Source organism: Chlorocebus sabaeus, chromosome 9 (genome assembly GCF_047675955.1).
Source record: "Chlorocebus sabaeus isolate Y175 chromosome 9, mChlSab1.0.hap1, whole genome shotgun sequence".
Lineage (NCBI taxonomy): Eukaryota > Metazoa > Chordata > Mammalia > Primates > Cercopithecidae > Chlorocebus > Chlorocebus sabaeus.
This window is the reverse complement of record NC_132912.1, coordinates 65,417,373-65,435,085: the sequence shown is the minus strand read 5'-3', so window position 1 is coordinate 65,435,085 and position 17,713 is coordinate 65,417,373. Positions and strand designations below refer to the sequence as shown.

Below are 17,713 nucleotides of genomic sequence, written 5' to 3'. Positions count from 1 at the left end.
GAAAGAATTGGAAGGGAGAGGGAGGGGGGAGGAAAGGGGGAAGTGGAGGGGGTGGGAGGAAAGGGGGAAGTGGAGAGAGCGGGAGAGAAAGGGGAAGAGGAGGGACAGAGGAAACTCAGCTCAGGTAGGAGCTCCAAGAGCTGAATTTTGTTTCCAAGACTAGGGCATGAGGCCGCGCGCGGTGGCTCACACCTGTAATCCCAGCACTTTGGGAGGCCGAGGTGGGCAGAGCACCTGAGGTTGGGAGTTCAAGCTGGGTGAACGCACATCTGTTACCATTGGAGGAGTCAGCCCCACTGAGAAGAATCAAGGTCCAGGCAACACTTTTGTTCCTTCTTGGGGTCAGATTAGCTGAGACCCATCATGCCAGAGCACATCTCTCACAGTCACAGGGGCCAGCACTATACCTGCGTTGGGCTTTTATTTCCCAACTTCTGTCAGAGCTCCAAGGGTCCCCCTGGCCAGAGCACACAGTGGGAGAGATCAGCACCCCTCTCATGCTTGGAGATACTTTTCTTCATGACTACAGTCAGAGCCCTTGAGGCGTGCCTGACCAGAGTTCATCTTTAGGAACAGCAGCAGCTGGTGCATACCTAGGCTTGCAGGTCCTTATGTTCTCACAATCAGAGCACCTGGAGCCCATGTGGTTAAAGCCTGGCCAGCACGGCAAAACCCCGTCTCTACACAAAAATTAGCCAGTCGTGGTGGTGCACCTGTAGTCCCAGCTACTTGGGAGGCTGAGGCAGGAGAATTGCTTGAACCCAGGAGTTAGAGGTTGCAGTGAGCCAAGACTGCGCCACTACACTCCAGCCTGGGAGACAGAGCAAGACCCCATCTCCAGAAAAGAAAACCCAAATCCAGAATCTCTACTGCTCCTCAACTGCGTGCTTTTAGAAGTGACTGGAAGGTAGGCCCCTGTCACGAAAATCAGACATGGGCTAAGGCTGTTACCCTGCACCATGGCCCGCCCCCAGCCAGCTGTGCTCCTTGCTAAGCAGACTCCTTCCTTGCTTTCAGGAGATGCTCTCTGCCCACCTCCCATGCACTATCTGGGAACCTGCCTTTCTTAGCAACTTGCAAAGAAATTCTGGTAGAGCCCTTACTTCTTCCCAAGAGGTTCTAGGTATGTGGAAGTTCTGAGAAAAAAAGGTGCAAGGTGTATTATGAACTGCCAGGGCTGGAGGGAGATAGGGCAGGAGACCCTTAAACAGTGAAAATTGGCCGGGCGTGGTGGCTCACGCCTCCAATCCCAGCACTTTGGGACGCCAAGGTGGGTGGATCACTTGAGGTCAGGAATTGGAGACCAGACTGGCCAACATGGTGAAACCCCATCTCTACTAAAAAATACAAAAATTCACCAGGTGTGGTGGTGAGCACCTCCCAGCTACTCGGGAGGCTGAGACACGATAATCATATGAACCCAGGAGGTGGAGGTTGCAGTGAGTGGAGATCGCGCCACTGCACTCCAGCCTGGGTGACAGAGCGAGACTCCATCTCAAAAAACAAATACAAAAACAAAACAGTGAAAATCTGGTCTGGTTAAAGCTTATTAGAAGCACCAGAGAATCAACCTCCTGCTTGAAAGCAGGATTCATTTATTTATTCATACCTCCCTTATCCATAATAGATTTTTTTTTTTTTTTTTTGAGATGGAGTTTCACTCTGTCCCCCAGGCTGGAGTGCAGTGGCCAGATCTCAGCTCACTGCAAGCTCTGCCTCCCGGGTTCACGCCATTCTCCTGCCTCAGCCTCCCGAGTAGCTGGGACTACAGGTGCCCGCCACCACGCCCGGCTAGTTTTTTGTATTTTTTAGTAGAGACGAGGTTTCACCGGGTTAGCCAGGATAGTCTCGATCTCCTGACCTCGTGATGCGCCCATCTCAGCCTCCCAAAGTGCTGGGATTACAGGCTTGAGCCACCGCGCCCGGCCTCATAATAGATTTCAAGATGCCTTCAAAAGCAGACTATGGACTGTTTAAGAACAAGAAAGAGCAGACAAAAGGAGAGCATGATACTAAAGCGCCTCGTGGCATTTGCCCTGGAGTTTCTTAGAAGACTTCATTAAATTAAAACCACACTAATTCACCTCAGAGGATGCCGCATCAGGGCAGTTAAGGCAACGCAAGTGGGGTTCCTGTGACAGTATTTTGTGAGGACTTATTTTTCTGATGAAGAGTGACAAGTTCAGTTTTTTCACATCCTATAACCAGCTGGCATGCCTCGCCCTCCGTGATATTTGGTGACCTCTTATACAGCAAAGTCACCAGGTGCTCAAAATAAGGGCAGAGGACTCTTCTGTGAGGCCTCGGTGACAGAAGGAATCCCTGCTGGTAGGCAGGTGTCCTGATGGCGCTGCCTCTGATTAGCTCTGTGACCCTGGGCACCTCACTTGGCTTCTCTGGGCCTCTGTTTGCCCAGCTGTCAGGGCAGGACCGGGGACTAGATTATCTCCGAGGTATTTTAAGAGTGACTGAGGTTGCCTGGGGAGTTCTTTCTAAAGGGTCAAGTCAGGGTAGGGCTGGGGTGGGAGAGGGCCCCAGGGGCTGATTACAGCCACAGTACAGCTCCACAAAGAATGCTTTTCAAAAAGAGTGAAAGAGACTGGCTGTGAGAAGCCAGGTGGGAGGAATGGTGTACACTTGGCTGAAACCAGTCAATGAGAACGAAGAACATAGACAAGAGGAAGCAAAGAGTGATGCCTTGCTTTTTGGCCAGACTATCTATCCAGACCTCCTACATAGAGTGTAAGAAACATACAAGTGGGTCTGGCACTAAAATGCCAACCAGTGTCCCTTGGTTTTCCCTTGGATCTGGCACTAAAATGCTAAGCAGTGTCCCTTGCCTAGACACAACTGGGCCATCCATTGCACTGGATGGCTGAGCACCTGCCATCCAGTGGGTATGAAGTCTATGGTATTGCTGCTCCTAAGCTAGCGGCCATTTTGTTTGGTTGCTGTGACCACTCACTGCACAGGTTACAACCTGATGGCCACTGGGTTGCTTTAGTTTGTCCTTTGCAGCATTTTAAGAAATTTCAATCTGTTGCCAAGACCTAAAAATCAAGCGATTTTATAGTAAAATCCAGATTGGAAACTTCTGAAAAGTCAGATCTCCCACATTTGCACTGACTCTCATAAGACAAGCATTAGCTGAGGCTGAGTGGTAGGTGCCCCTGTGAAGGGGGTACAGGGCTCTCTGCTTAGCCACAATGCCCCCTACCCACACCTCCCTGCTGTACATGCAGCCAGCTTCATTTGTTTACACTCTGTGTGGTTCTGCAGGGTAAGCATTTGAGCCCTGACTTGAATTCTTTAGACATGTCAGTGCAAAGGCGCTGAGAGCAGAGCCTACCCTGCCATCTCCAGTGGGGTCATGTCCTGCTCCCCATCTCTAGCCATCCAGTCGAGTCCCAGCACCCCTATCCATTCATTCTACCCCCCTCAAAGTCTCTGATCTAGTATCTACTCTCCTCCCTTGGCCCTTCATTTGCTAGGTGCCACCTGGTCTAACAGTCATGATCCACAGCAGCCTGACACCTCCTCACAATTTTCTGTCATCTGCCTAGGCCTAAGCTTCAACTTGAGACCCTGATTCTTTCTGGATTTGGCAATTGGGGCAGACCCTAAAATTGAGTGCCAGGAACCTAAAACAAGCTTTCATGTGAGTATATCTTACAGTTCAGAGTTGGAATGTCTTTTTTTATTTTCTTTGAGGATTGGAAACTTTACGATGATGATGTGCACATGCTGGCGTGGTTATATGCTTCACGGTATATGACCATGCTTTATCAAATACATCCGAGAGCCTGCTGTCCGCCAGGTTCTATGCTAAGCACTTTATGTGCATTACTGCTGATCCTCATTATAACCTCTGAAGGTAAATATTTTTATCACCGGATGGAGAAACCAAGGCTCAGAGAAATCACAACGTTAGTAAATTGTGTGTCAGAAATGTAAACCCAGCCCTGTGTTCTCCGAAGCCTGCCAGGCCCTTTCCATGAAGGGTAAGGTCTAAAACATAGTAATGGCAAGTGAGTGCATTAAACAGAAACGGAAGGATTAGGTTGTTGCAGCCTTTGTTTTTTTCATGTCAAATATGTTTTCAGTTAACTTCAAATACTATGAGACAAATTTTACCTTGTGGTGATGACTCAGTTCAGTTGCTTTTTTGATCCTGCTTGGAAACCCAGAATGTACACAGCACAAAAGATGGTTCATAAATAGACTCATAAAAGGAAGGCCTGGAAATGAGGCATCTTCTAATACAAGCATGTTAGCTCTAAGGGTTTTTTTCATTGTGACATTGCTTTCTGAACCAAAATAATGACAAACTGTTGGTGGCTATGGTTGGCTGTGGGGCCAGGGCCACCTTGGGATGTCCATTAAAGTCTGATACTGTCCAGCAGACCTGGCCTAGGCCCAGTCCCAGGTTGCAAGTTCCTGCAGCAGACAGTTTGGTCAGTCACTGAGACTTGACCTCTTGTGGCAAGAAAGGCTTTCAGTAACCAGATACCCTGAATTATGTGATGGCTCCACAAAGGGGTGTGTGACACATTGGGCTGAAGTCAGAGCACAGATTAGGGAGCTGAAGTCCCTCTGGCCTCTGTGGAATGCCACTAAAGTACACCCTGCAGCAATAACTGTATATTGTCTTACCCCCGATGCGTCCCTAAGCTGTGCCCTTCTCTCCAAGATAGCCTTGTAGTCTTTGCTGGATTAGGGTAGCCAGCAGTGCATTCTGAGCACAAAGACTAGCACTGTGATTTAAAAGATGGATAATTAACGCTGGGAAAACTTGGAAGCTGGAAGTGCAAACCCTAAATTATACCTCAAATGCAGCGTGCCAGTAAAGCTCAGCTTGTCAGCTTTCTACTGGAGGCCTCACTAGGTTAAGTGTAAATGGGGACATGGCGGCTAGAAGGCGGGCTGTGAACTTGGATGGTGGGCAGGAGAATTTAAGGTCTCTCCATGGATTCCCACTCAAGTCAGCTCCCTGAGGGTTTTCCGGCATCAAAGCCCTTGGCTACTGGTTGGGTTCAGGCCCAGGCACAATTACTGTCTCCGGCTGTAGTCCCAGCTTTGAGGGCTCCCAGACCGCCTCCGCCTTTTGAAGGACGGCAAATGTCCTTTAGCAAAGACTCCGACCAAAAGGCCTTTTTTTTTAACGCCCTATTTCCATTCCCCAGAGCTGCAATCAAGGTCCGAACCCCGCCAGCAGCACGCTCGGTGGTGCAGGTCCTTAAACTTTCACAGCTTCCAGGGGCTCAGACCTTTACCGTAGGCCACAAGCAGCCCCAGTGGCCTAGCTTTGCGACAGACAACGATTTCGCACGCGTACATCCCGCTTCCGTCCTGGGCCTCGGGCGGGAAGACCTTGGGCTAAGGGCGGAGCCTAGGCTAGGGGCGGAGCCTTGGCGGGGCGGGGGAAGGGGCGGGGCCTAGACTACAAGCGGGGCAGATCCGGGCGGGGCAGGGCGGGGCCTCGGGTATCTTACTGTGATCGTCGCGCAGCGCTCTGTCGATGAAGGCGGCCGCCGGGTGGAAGAAGACACTGAGGTCGAAGGTGGGTAGGTCGTCGGCCTCCACGCCGTGGTACTGGATGTCCATGTCACGGTAGTAGTCGGGCCCGGTGTCCACGTTCCAGCGGCCGTGGGCCGCGTTCAGCACGTGCGTGAACCCCGCCTTCTGCAGCCGGTAGCGGTCCAGCGCCGTCGCCCTGGGCGCAGGGGAGAGAAATCTGTGGGCGCGCGGCGCCCTGCCCCGGGTCCGGGAAACTCAGGGGCCGCCCACGCTTTCTGCCGTGGATTCCAGTTCACAGAATAAGGACTAGTTATTGCAAATGAAGTCCCAAAGCTCTGCTCTTACCCAGTCTCCTACGCCACCTGCACTGTTTTGTTATTCTGGCTCGGTTGTCTCAAGAAAGGACAGGGTGTAGGCTGGGGTAGGCGAGCTGAGCTATTCGTTCGTCCATTCGTTCTTTCATCATTCACTATACACAGTGGAGCCTGGTGCTGGACTCTACGGTGGTCGCAGATCTGGACCTGCCAAATTGCCTGAAAGCCCTCCAAAATAACCTGTTCATCAGGGCTGCCTTCACCCAGCGTCTCCTCTGAACCTGCCGTATGTTTTTAGGGTCTGGAGATGGAGGCTCAACTGAATGGTTTAAAGCAAGGCCTTCCATGAGAGGATTGGATTGGAATTGAGCAAAGTTCACAAATTCACGCTGGCACGCTGTGAACGGGAAGGTGTTGCTTTGGGGAGCTGGGAGCTGTTGCCCAGCTGGGCAGAGCATTGTTCTGAGAAGGAGGGCATTTCGAGCCATCTATCGTTTGAATTGATTGCAGGGAAGTTCTTGAAGCCAGCAGTGAAGTTATTTAATGGGCTACAGCTTTATCTTTCTAGGCAAGAATTTCCAGGAACAGTAAATTTAGTCCTCTTGAAGTAGATGGCTCTGGAATATGACTCGACCAGAAGGCAGCATGGTGGGGCCGGGGTGGAGATGGGCTGACAGAGGAAACATAGGTTCTTCCTGCCTGTGGGGTGGGGCAGGGAGGGACCTGTGTCACTACAAGTGTCAACATTTGGTGATGGAGGGGAAGAAGGAGGCAAGCACGGGCCAAGCCAAGGAAACAGCACCATCTAAGGTATGGAGCCTGGAGACAACAAGGCCTTTCAGGAAGCATTGTCTATTTCCTGTAATCAATTATCCATCCCCAAATAATGATTTGCAATCTATTTGCACTGTGCTGGGTGCTGATGGTAAAGAAGTGAACAGAGGCTGAGCATAATGGCTTACGCCTGTAATCCCAGCACTTTGGGAGGCCGAGGCAGGCAAATCACGTGAGGTCAGGAGTTGGAGACCAGCCTGGCCAACATGGCAAAACCCTGTCTCTACTAATAATACAAAAAAAAAAAAAAAAAAAAAATAGCCGGGCATGGTGGCACATGCCTGCAGTCCTAGCTACTTGGGAGGCTGAGGCACAAGAATTGCTTGAACCCGGGAGGTGGAGGTTGTGGTGAGCCGAGACCACGCCACTGCACTCCAGCCTGGGCGACAGAGTGAAACTGTGTCTCAAAAAACAAAAGAAGTGAACAAGTTAGTGAAGGTCCCTTAGGAAGGTCAGATACTAATGGGGGTAGGAATAAACAACAAGTAAAGATCATTTTAGAGAGCAGTGAGAGCTGTCTGAAGGACCTAAAACTTCATGACATGATACAGAATGACTGTGGTCCTGCTTCAGGCAAGGTGGTCGGGAAAGGCCACTGTGGGGAAGTGGTGTTTAAGCCAAGACTGAGGGTGAGAAGGTTGAGGATGAGTTGGAGAGAAAGTGTTTCATCCAGGCAGAGGGAACAAGTGCTGAGAACAGAAAGGAAGCCAGTGGCTGAAGTGGCAAGGGGAATAGTGGTACAGAAGTTTGGAAAGGTAGAGGGACTGGATCGTGGTGGGCCCTGCCCGCCATAGGAAGGAGTTTGAGTATTATTGCAAGTGGGCCGGAAGTCTGCTAGAGGATTTTAAGAAAGAAGTAAGCATTTTTTACTTTTTTAAAGATCAATCTGGCCAGACAAGGTGGCTCACACCTGTAATCCCAGCACTTTGGGGAGGCCAAAGCGGGAGGGTGGCCTGAGACCAGGAGTTCAAGACCAGCTTGGGCAACATCATGAAACCCCATCTCTACAAAATATAAAGAAAAAAATAGCTGGGCATGCTGGCATGTGCCAGTAGTCCCAGCTACTGGGGAGGCTGAAGTGGGAGGATCACCTGAGCTCAGGGAGGTTGAGGCTGTAGTGAGCTGTGATTGTACCACTGCACTCAGTCTGGGCAGAAGAGAGAGACTCTGTCTTAAAAAAAAAAAAAAAAAAAGAAAGAAAGAAAAAGAAAAATCAATCTGGCTGATGTGTGGGGATGCTGGATGTTAGGATCTGTGTTTGGGAGTCAAGGAGAGCTTTAGAGAGTGTTTAAAGAGAAGTGATACAACCTGGGTTTAAGAAGACATCTCCCTCAATTGCGTGAAGACCAGTACTTCAGCTCAGGGAAGATGTGACAAGGGTCTGGAGCCGTACCAGTAAGAGGGTAAAAGTGGCATTGCACTCCAGTTGAGGGCTTATCTCAAGGCCACTGGTAAAAGCACGTGGACAGAAGTGATCACGTTAGATGCTAGCAGGGACCAACACCCTGGGCCAGGAGGAAGCCTCACACCAGAAATACATGCCATGGCCCCTAGGCCAAGGGCACACTCGTCTTTCACTGGTTTCCTGGAGCTTTTTATCTGGCATGAGAACCACGATGGTGTCCAGTGTTTGGGAAGGGAACTGAGCATTTGGAAACATTTGCAGACAGCTCGTCGGAACTGTGGCATGGGGAGGTGGGGAGTCCCACTGAGCCCCCCTCCACTTGGCTCTTGGTGTGGCCATTCTGACTGTGGGACACATTGTGCTTTCCGTTTTTCCTCAGAAAGGTCTGCTTTTCATTTTTCGTCTTGCCCCAAAGTATGTATACAACAAACATTATGCTTTGGGGATGTAGCTCTGCGCCCAATTAAAGCCGCCGCTAATGTGGTCCATCTTGCTGAGTAGCAATCAACCTCACTTTGAGGTTGAGCTCAGTGGAAAAATTAAAATTAACTCTCCTTGACAGGAAGCTCCTACCCACCGTGAAGACTGTTCTCTCTGGGTTCAGTAACTGGCCTTCAACATAATCAAGTGGCAGTTTAAATGAATAACAGTTTGCACTTTGCCACTTTTGGGGAGTGGGGTAGGTATGCAACAAGACTCATTGCCTGACACCTCCATATCCACCGCATCAGGCTGATTTTGGCTGTGCCTGAGGGAGAGAAAGGCTCGTGAGGACTCCAAGACCTGGTGGGTATTTGAGGCCCACCACAAGTTTTCAGGGTCTTGGCTCCTTGGATGGGAAGGGGAGTCGGTATCCTCACACATCACTCTGGGGACTCCCCCCAGCTTCGTTCACTAGAGTTCAGTTGAGGGCTTGAAAGAGCATCCACAGCAGAATGGGAATCTGCAAATAAACGGAGTGCCTCTTACACAGATGCTGTGGGGGAGGCAGAGCCATCATCACAGACACCCATCGTCCAATCCCCAGCTGGGACAGACACCCAGCTCAGCAATTATTGGGAGTCGGGCAGGCTCAGAGGGTGGTGTCTGACACTAGATTGCTTTGGTTTTGTTTTTAAATTTCAGGGCCAGATACATTATCTGTTCACATATGTTGAAAAGAGACTAAGAAACACAGGGGCATTTTGAGGTGATGGGCATGGAGAAAAGGCCATGTACCCCACTCCTGGGTCCACATAAATGCCTCTGCTGAGGGAGAAAAGACTTCAGAAAGAAAAACAGATTTAGGAATGTAATTCCAGAATCTAGATGACACAGGAGCTTTCGTTTCTGGTTAGGCACAATCCTAGATGTGATCAATCTGTTCAATTTTTATATAATATGTCATCTCATGACAAAAATAACAAATGCTCAATGTAGAATGCAGAAAACATACTCCCCCTCCAAAAAAATCACCTGTATTTCTAATCCCCTGGAGATAAAGGCTATTGTTAGCTTTTGATGTAGGAACCTCCCATTGTTCCTGTATGCATAGATTTGCATATTTTATAGAGAGTGATGTGTTTTTTTGGTACAATACTATATATAAACTTTCAAAACCTTTGACGTGGTGATATATTGTAAACATCTTCCTATGGCAACATACAAGACTTCAATAACTGCATGCTATTTCATTATATAGGTGAGTCCCAATTTTTTCTTACCAAACATTTTGCTGTGTTTCTTTGGGCACTCCTCTGATTTTGTTCATAGGATACATTTTTAAAAGTGAAATTGCTGGGTCAACAGATATGGCCATTTTAAAATACATTTGATACTTGTTACTAAATTACCCTACAGAAAACTTGCTAAAATTTGCAGTCCATATACTTCGTCAATTTCATAGACAAAAGAAAAATGGTGTCTTGTTTTCACTGATTCATTTTAGCAATGAGGGACTTTGTTTACACATTTGTTGGACTCATGCAGTTTACTTTTCTTTTCTTTCTTTTTTTTTTTTTAACATTTTTTGACTCTTTCTAGTTCATTGGAATCGTGTAGTTTACTTTTTTTTTTTTTTTCTTGAGACGGAGTCTTGCTCTGTTGCCCAGGCTGGAGTACAGTGGTGCCATCTCGGCTCACTGCTCACTGCAACCTCCGCCTCCCAGGTTCAAGCAATTCTCCTGCCTCAGCCTCCTGAGTAGCTGAGATTACAGGCACGTGCCACCATGCATGGGTAATTTTTGTATTTTTAGTAGAGACAGGGTAACACCATGTTGGTCAGGCTGGTCTTGAACTCTAGACCTCAGGTGATCCACCTGCCTTGGCCTCCCAAAGTGCTGGGATTACAAGCGTGAACCACCATGCCTGGCCTATGCAGTTTACTTTTGAAGAACACCATCAGTCATATCCCCGTTTTGACTCACTTCTCTTGAACTCTTCTCCCTTCCTGTGAACTTCCAGCCTAGCTCTGGATTTGGACTCCGGATTGGAGGAGGGCTGAAGAAACGACTTCCTTCTTGCATGGCCCAATTTCCTCAGCTAAGCCCTTCCCTCCCTGCCTGCTTCTCTGGCCTGGCCCGGATACCTGCCAGCGCCTCTGGAGTTGTTCCCAGGAAGCTTGCTTCAAAGCCCCACCCCAGAGGAATGACAGATAAGCTGCCTCTCCGTGAGGCGGTCTTCTTGGGCAGTGCTCCTGACGTTTCACTTGTTCAGATCCCTTGTCACTCTCCTGTTGTCAGCTTAAATACCTCAGCCTCTGCTGGCAAGCCCATTTTCCCAGGTGTGTGCCCTTGCACAGAGGGGAGGAGGCGCAAGCCCTGAATATATATGTCTGTACAAACCCCCTGCAGCTTCCTTCAGGCAGCAGCAGGCTGCTCCCATGTTACACAGACTCTACATTGGGCATTGAAGGAAGTGCCCTCATGATCGGAATGGTTCCCCACACTCTGACGTCTGCAGAGAATCCGCACATTTCCCACACCTGATTATGGATTTCTGTTTGCTGGCAGGCTGTACCTTGCCATCTCGCACCTTATTTTTTCGGTAGGGTGTGACACTGTCATGGTCACACATCATTTCATGGGTGTGGCCTTGATGGTGACCTTCCCCAATGGAGTCTTTTGTTTTTGAGACGGAGTTTTGCTCTTGTTGCCCGGGCTGGAGTGCAATGGTGTGATCTCTGCTCACTGCAGCCTCCGCCTCCTGGGTTCAAGCGATTATCTTAGCTCAGTCTCCCGAGTAGCTGGGATTACAGGTGCCTGCCACCACACCTGGCTAATTTTTTGTATTTTTAGTAGAGACAGGGTTTCACCATATTGGCCAAGCTGGTCTCAAATTCCTGACTTCAGGTGATCCAACTGCCTCCTTCTCCCAAACCCAGTGGAGTCTTAACCGTGCAGTCTTGAGTGTGCCCGTTCCTTGCAAATGGACTTTAAAACAGTGGGCACATTTCTGGCATCTGATCTTTGTTAGTTCACCTGATGGGAAAGTGAAATGAACTGGCCTTCCTGTGTCTTGGGTGTTCTTGTTAGTTGCTGATGGTGAAGCTCCTCCCTGTTGAGGCACCTGAGAAAACACAGGGCCGACAGCTGAAACTGACGTGTGAACTGAGGCGGCAGAACCACTGGGAGCCTGCATTTTCTTTGTTTGCTAAACAGCACCGATTACACTGGCAGTACTTTCCTTGTGAGAGTCTTGTGAAGTTGAATGATGCAGCATTGAAGCTTTGAGAGGTTAAAAGATGACTCCGGGGGGAAAAGGCAGTGGAAAGATGTATGTCAGAATGTGCTTATCCCATGACAAAATGTGGTAATGGGATTATATGTAATTTAAATTTTCTTGTTTTTGTCTTTCTACATTTTGTACATTTTCAGTAATGAGCCAGTCATATATTCATTTACTATGTAAATGTATAGCGTGATGTGTATTGTTATTTCCTTAGTTCTCAGGAGAGACCATTGTAGAGGCATAAGGTGGCCTCGGGGTTTTTAACTCCTGCTAGAAATCTCCTGTCTGCCCCACTCTCTCAAACTCTCTTCCTCCAAGGATGGAGGTGAAGAGAAGAGAAGAGAATACCCAGGAGGCTTGGTTTTGAGAAATGATGTGGTGTGAGTAATTGGACTTGGTATTTGCCTAACCATGCAAGGAGATGGTTTATGTTGCTTGAGACCTTGACTGCTAAGCCGTTTTCTGGCAATGAGAAGGCCAGGCCAGGCCAAGGCCTCAGTCTTCTCTCCCCGACCGTCTTGCCCGTGACCGCTGCCCAGCTATGCCTCAGTGGCCTTCAGTAGTTGGAAGTCCTAGTTATTTCAGGTAATGCCCAGCATGTTAAATTGGCAACCTTAACTGTGTTTTGCTGCATCCTAAACTGGCCACCCACACCTTGAAGAAGCAGGTTAATTTCATACCTGCTCGGTGCCTTAAGGCAGAATTGGTTCCTCCTTTTCAGGGAGAAGGAGCTGTCTCAGCTGACTGACTTGTCTTCACTTCACTTCCCAGGCTCTCGAGGCCAGGCCAGCCCTGGAGATGCCTCTGGCTTCTGAGGCCGTGAGTCCGGTCAGAAGCAGGAAAGCAGAAAGAACAAGACAGAGGGTTCCCTGGAAAGCCAGCTTGGGCTGGGTGGGTGGGACAGGCCGCAGGCCTTGGCAGGAATCTGACCCCAAATGCTGGACCTTAGAGGCAACTGTAGTTTAAACAAAAACAAGGAGCTCCTGAGGGCCCCCACCATTCCATGAACAGCGGAAGTTTAACTGCACCCTGGCACTGGCTCTGACACCCGCATGGTGGAGAGGCAAGAGAGATTTCTCAATTATCCTGTTTCAGCCAAGCCTTATCACTGGAGGCTGCCCTGCCTAGGAATTTGCAATCACTTTGACGGTAGCCAGGATATTTCCCCTCCTGCTGACTATAGGGAAAAAAAGGACTGAAAAAAGATTTTGCTAAGCAAATGAAAGATGTGAACGAGATTAAAGTGAGAATATTTAAATTACAGAAACTTAGTGCTTTCGAGCATACTCAAGCATTTTTGAAGCACCCATTTAGGGACTGCTGATTGATAAGAGGTGATGAATTATTCTTATCTCATCATTGACGCCAGTCCCTGGCTCTCTGGAGGGCAACACTTGGTTAACCTAATTTGAATCTAATTTGAATGACTTAAAAGTAATAAAACAAGTGTGTGCTTGAAACTAATACAGCCTAATTCATTTAATAGGCCATTTCTTAAATAATTTTATTTTAGAGCTGAAAGGGAACCTTTGAAATCATCCTTTATTTTACAAATAAAGAAACTGAGTCCCAGAACAATAAAATGCTCATAGTTGGTGGCCACCCACACACAGTGGGGACTGGGACACTGTGCCCAGTCATGCTTGAGCCCTCCACTCCACGCTGAGCCTGTGGTTCCACTTGTGGCAGATTCAGACCCCTGTCGAGTTAGAAGAATGAGTAGGGAGTGGGTGGCTACACCTTGTGTGAAGAAGACTTCCCCCAAACCCCAGGAATATCTGCAAGGTGGTCAGCTAGGCCCCACCCCTTCGACCCCTCTGCTGAGCCGGCAGAATGAGCACCCTTCACATCGCCATCCTGTTTGTGGCCTTTTCTCATCAGGCTGCAGTGGCAGGGCCACCTTTCCCCTCCCCTGGGCTGCTGAGCAATGAGGACTTGGAGTTACCAGGTAGCCCACTTGGTGAATCCCCTTGGGCTAACCTGGGATTGAGAAAATGCTTTAGCAGTTTTGAAACCCACAGGCCCAAGGAGCTTTGATGTGGCTGCCTTCTTAGGCCTTAGGTCACCTCCCTGGAAGGTCTAGGAGGGCAGGCCCTCCTTCCAGCACTCTGCCCTGGGTCATGATAGAATCTCATGGGAGAAATCTGACCCAGGGTTGTTTTCTGTCCCAAGGCTTCTTCCCCTAGCGTGGGGACCCTGGGTGGAAAGGCACAGTGACTGTTCTTTATCTTCCTCATACACTGTGAGTCGAATTTCCAGAACCTGCCTGATTTGTCATTCAGTGCATGAAGGTACTGGGCACTGTGAGATGTGTTTTGTTTGCATTAATGCATAGAATCCACATTTTATAGGTGAAGAAATTGAAAGTCACAAAGCTTGAGTGACTTGCCCAAGGCCACACAGAAACCAGTATTGGGTCCAGACACTGTGGCTCCAGAGCAGATGCTTAGCCACTCGACCTCTCTCCACAAAAAGGAGCAGGGAAAAGAGTGAGCTTTATCTTAGAGGTACATATGCCCCTCTGCGGGCCCAACAGTCACTGGCCTGGGCTCCAAGGATAGATAGTAGCTTTGGCCGTTGCAGGACATCCAACCTTACTCCTGAGTCCTGAGCTCCTTCACTTCCAGAGCCTTGGTACCTTGGTACTGGGCTTAAAAATCTTAGGTGCTTTTAGGGAAAGGAAAAACCTAACCAAAATGTAAATATCAAATTAAAACTGAGGTTTTTGCACGAGCAACCAGCTTGGAGCTTTTGGCTGCTTTGGGCAACCCCTGCAAAAAGACCAAGAAACACAGGCAGCCCTTCCGGCTAACAGCCCAGGTTATGGCCTGTGCATGGCTGCATTGGCGGCTCTTGCAATAAGCATCTGTGAGTGTCGTTAACCTTGTTAAGTGAGTGTCACAGAAATCAGGGACAAGCACCACGCCATGCTGACTTGAGGCTCCGGCCCCCAGCCGGGAGTGCAAGCCTCACACACCTGTGTGTGCTTGTATTGGGGCTCGATTAGGCAGAGTTGAATTACAAGGGCAGTGACATTTTCCATCTTCTTGGTTGAAAGAAGCAAGTTCAAGGTCAAACATCAAGGAGGCAAGCATATTTTATTGTCTGGCACTTGATTAACTAGAACACGTCGGTTCTGCTCAGATATTCAATGGTTTTCTGAATGAAGTCCCTTGGCCGTCATTTACCCTTCCTCGAGCTGGCCCTGACCTACCTTTCCAGATTTCTTTTTGTGGTTGTTGTTAAGTAATAATATGTTGTTAAGTAACAATAATATTTGCATTTGTCGATTACTTTTTTTTTTTTTTGAGACGGAGTTTCACTCTGTCGCCAGGCTGGAGTGCAATGGCGCGATCTCAGTTCACTGCAACCTCCACCTCCCGGCTTCACGCCATTCTTCCACCTTGGCCTCCTGAGTAGCTGGGATTACAGGCTCCCGCCACCATGCCTGGCTAATTTTTTGTATTTTTAGTGGAGACAGGGTTTCACCATGTTAGCCAGGATGGTCTCGATCTCCTGACCTCGTGATCCACCCGCCTCAGCCTCCCAGAGTGCTGGGATTACAGGCGTGAGCCTCCGCACCCGGCCATGCCCGGCTAATTTTTGTGTTTTTAGTAGAGACGGGGCCAGGCTGGTCTCGAACTTGTGACTTCAAGCAATCCACCTGCCTCAGCCTCCTAAAGTGTTGAGATTACAGGCATGAGCCACCGCGCCTGGCCAACTATTCTTTAAGTTGAGAAAAAGATAAAATAACCTGCCCAAAGCCAATGCACCTGACCAGAAGACTGTGCCAGATGGCGTTACTGTTAGAATGTTTGCAACCCCTCCGGCTGTGCTAGTTATACTTTCCTGTCCCACTGACATAAGGCTTTGGTGTGGACTTGCTTTTGCCAGTGAAATGTGGGCAAAAATGGCAAGTGTCACTTCTAAATCAGCTTAGGGTTTGCCCGGTCTCTCTTTTCTCTCTGCTGCAAGGCCAGCAAGATCCCAAATCGGGGCTGCTCTGTCACCCTGGCTCCTAAAGTGGCCGGGAACGCAGCAGAGCTGGCCCACCATGGACTGCAGTGTGAGTGAAAAAGAACCTTGCTGTGGCAGGCCGTCAAGATGTTGGGGTGAGCTATTAGACTAGCACAGCTAATCGAAACTGACCACACAGCAGTAGAATTTGGCTTAATCTTAGACCTTCTGAAAATGTACCACATTCATCCTCTATATTCCAGATGAATCCCCCTGCTTTTCTCACCTCTGTAGCTATTCCCATCCTGCGTCCTCTGCCTGGAATTTCTTTGAAATTCTACCCATCTTCAAAAGTCGAGCCTGGATTCATGTCTTCTGTGATCTTTCTCAGATCCATAATAGCACCAGGCACTTACTGAGCATTTACTATGTGCCAGATAATACTCTAGCATTTGTTTGATTTCATTAAACTTCACCCCGTGAGATAAGTCCTATTATTGTTGCCATATAAGGTGAAGAGAGGTAAAATAATTTGTCCAAGGTCACACACTGGTGTGTTGTGTGGCAGAGCCAAGACTCCAACCCTGTGCTCCTTCCCCTCCAGTACTCACTGCTGTTTCTGTTCCCTGTTACATTTCTGCTCATCTCCATCTTCTTCCCTCCTCAACTCTGAAACAGCTTCTGTACCTGACCATGTTTTGTTTGTTTGTTTGTTTTTGAGACGGTGTCTCACTCTGACACCAGGCTGGAGTGCAGTGGTGCAATCTCTGCTCACTGCAACCTCCACCTCCCAGGTTCAAGCGATTCTCCGGCCTCAGCCTCCTGAGTAGCTGGGACTACAGGCAAGCGCCACCACACCCAGCTAATTTCTGTATTTTTAGTAGAGATGGTTTCACCATGTTGGCCAGAATAGTCTTGATCTTGACCTTGTGATCTGCCCGCCTCGGCCTCCCAAGGTACTGGGATTACTGGCGTGAGCCACTGCGCCCGGCCTGGCCATGTTTTTTTTTTTTTTTTTGATCTGGGTTTGAGTATAAATTTTACCCCTTTCTGGTGGTGAGAACTTGGGCTGGTCACTTGATTTCTCTGAGCCTCAGTTTCTTCCTTGTTTCCCCCGCAGCTCTAAGGAAGGTGTCCAGTAAACGGTTATTGGCTGACTGACTGAATGAATGAACTCTCTGAGCTGTGACTTGTCCATTTGTAAAATAGGAATAATAATGATTCCTCCTTTATAGGATTATTGTGGAGTCTAAATGACGCCTAGCACAAGGCATGACACCTAACACCTAAGAATTCAATACAACTTAGCTATTATTATAAGCCATAGGAAAGGTAAATACAGTATACAATATACAGAGAAAAAGCTTACTTCTCACTATGGGGATTGGGGGAAGCTAGCTTCATGACAGAAATGACTTGAGTGGACTTTGAAGAGTGCGTAGGATCTGGACTCGGACATGAGGTGCAGGGAAAGACATTGTAGACAAAGGGAACAGCATGGATAAAGATACAGAGACAGTTTAAGTCTTAAAATCTTAATCTCTCTTTCCTCAGTTGTACCATTTCTAGGGTCAGATCTAAGGAAATAATTCTAAATATAGAAAAAAACATTACGTGTAAAGATGTCCACTGCAGTGTTGCTTATAAAAGTGAAAACATGAAAATAACTGATATGCCCAACAATAGGGAAGTAGTTAAACGAACGCTCTTCTGTTCATCTGGTATATTGTCATGTCTATTGTAATTAAATACATAAGAAGTAATAAAAGAAAATGTTTATGAATGATGCTATGTGAGAAATAAGAGAAAATGAATAATCAATATAGTTACAATTATGTAAAAACAAATTCCAAAACCAAAAGTAATATTCGGAAAGTCTAGGAGGAAATATACTACAATATTAATAGGAGTATCTTTGGAGTAATGGCCTTTGGTGATTGCTTTGGGATATTGAAAGCAATCTTTCTTACATTTATCA

At 48.1% G+C, this 17,713-nt stretch overlaps 1 protein-coding gene across 2 annotated transcripts in view; it reads right to left on the bottom strand.

Annotated features, from left to right (window-relative positions):
- The window catches only part of DUSP29 (dual specificity phosphatase 29), a 33,736-nt gene that overhangs the window by 1,195 nt on the left and 14,828 nt on the right, over positions 1-17,713 (bottom strand). For both annotated transcript variants that reach the window (XM_073019040.1, XM_007962940.3), the window contains one exon: positions 5,493-5,713. In XM_073019040.1, the coding sequence (XP_072875141.1) occupies positions 5,493-5,713 (221 nt within the window). The remainder of the gene's footprint in view (positions 1-5,492; positions 5,714-17,713) is intronic.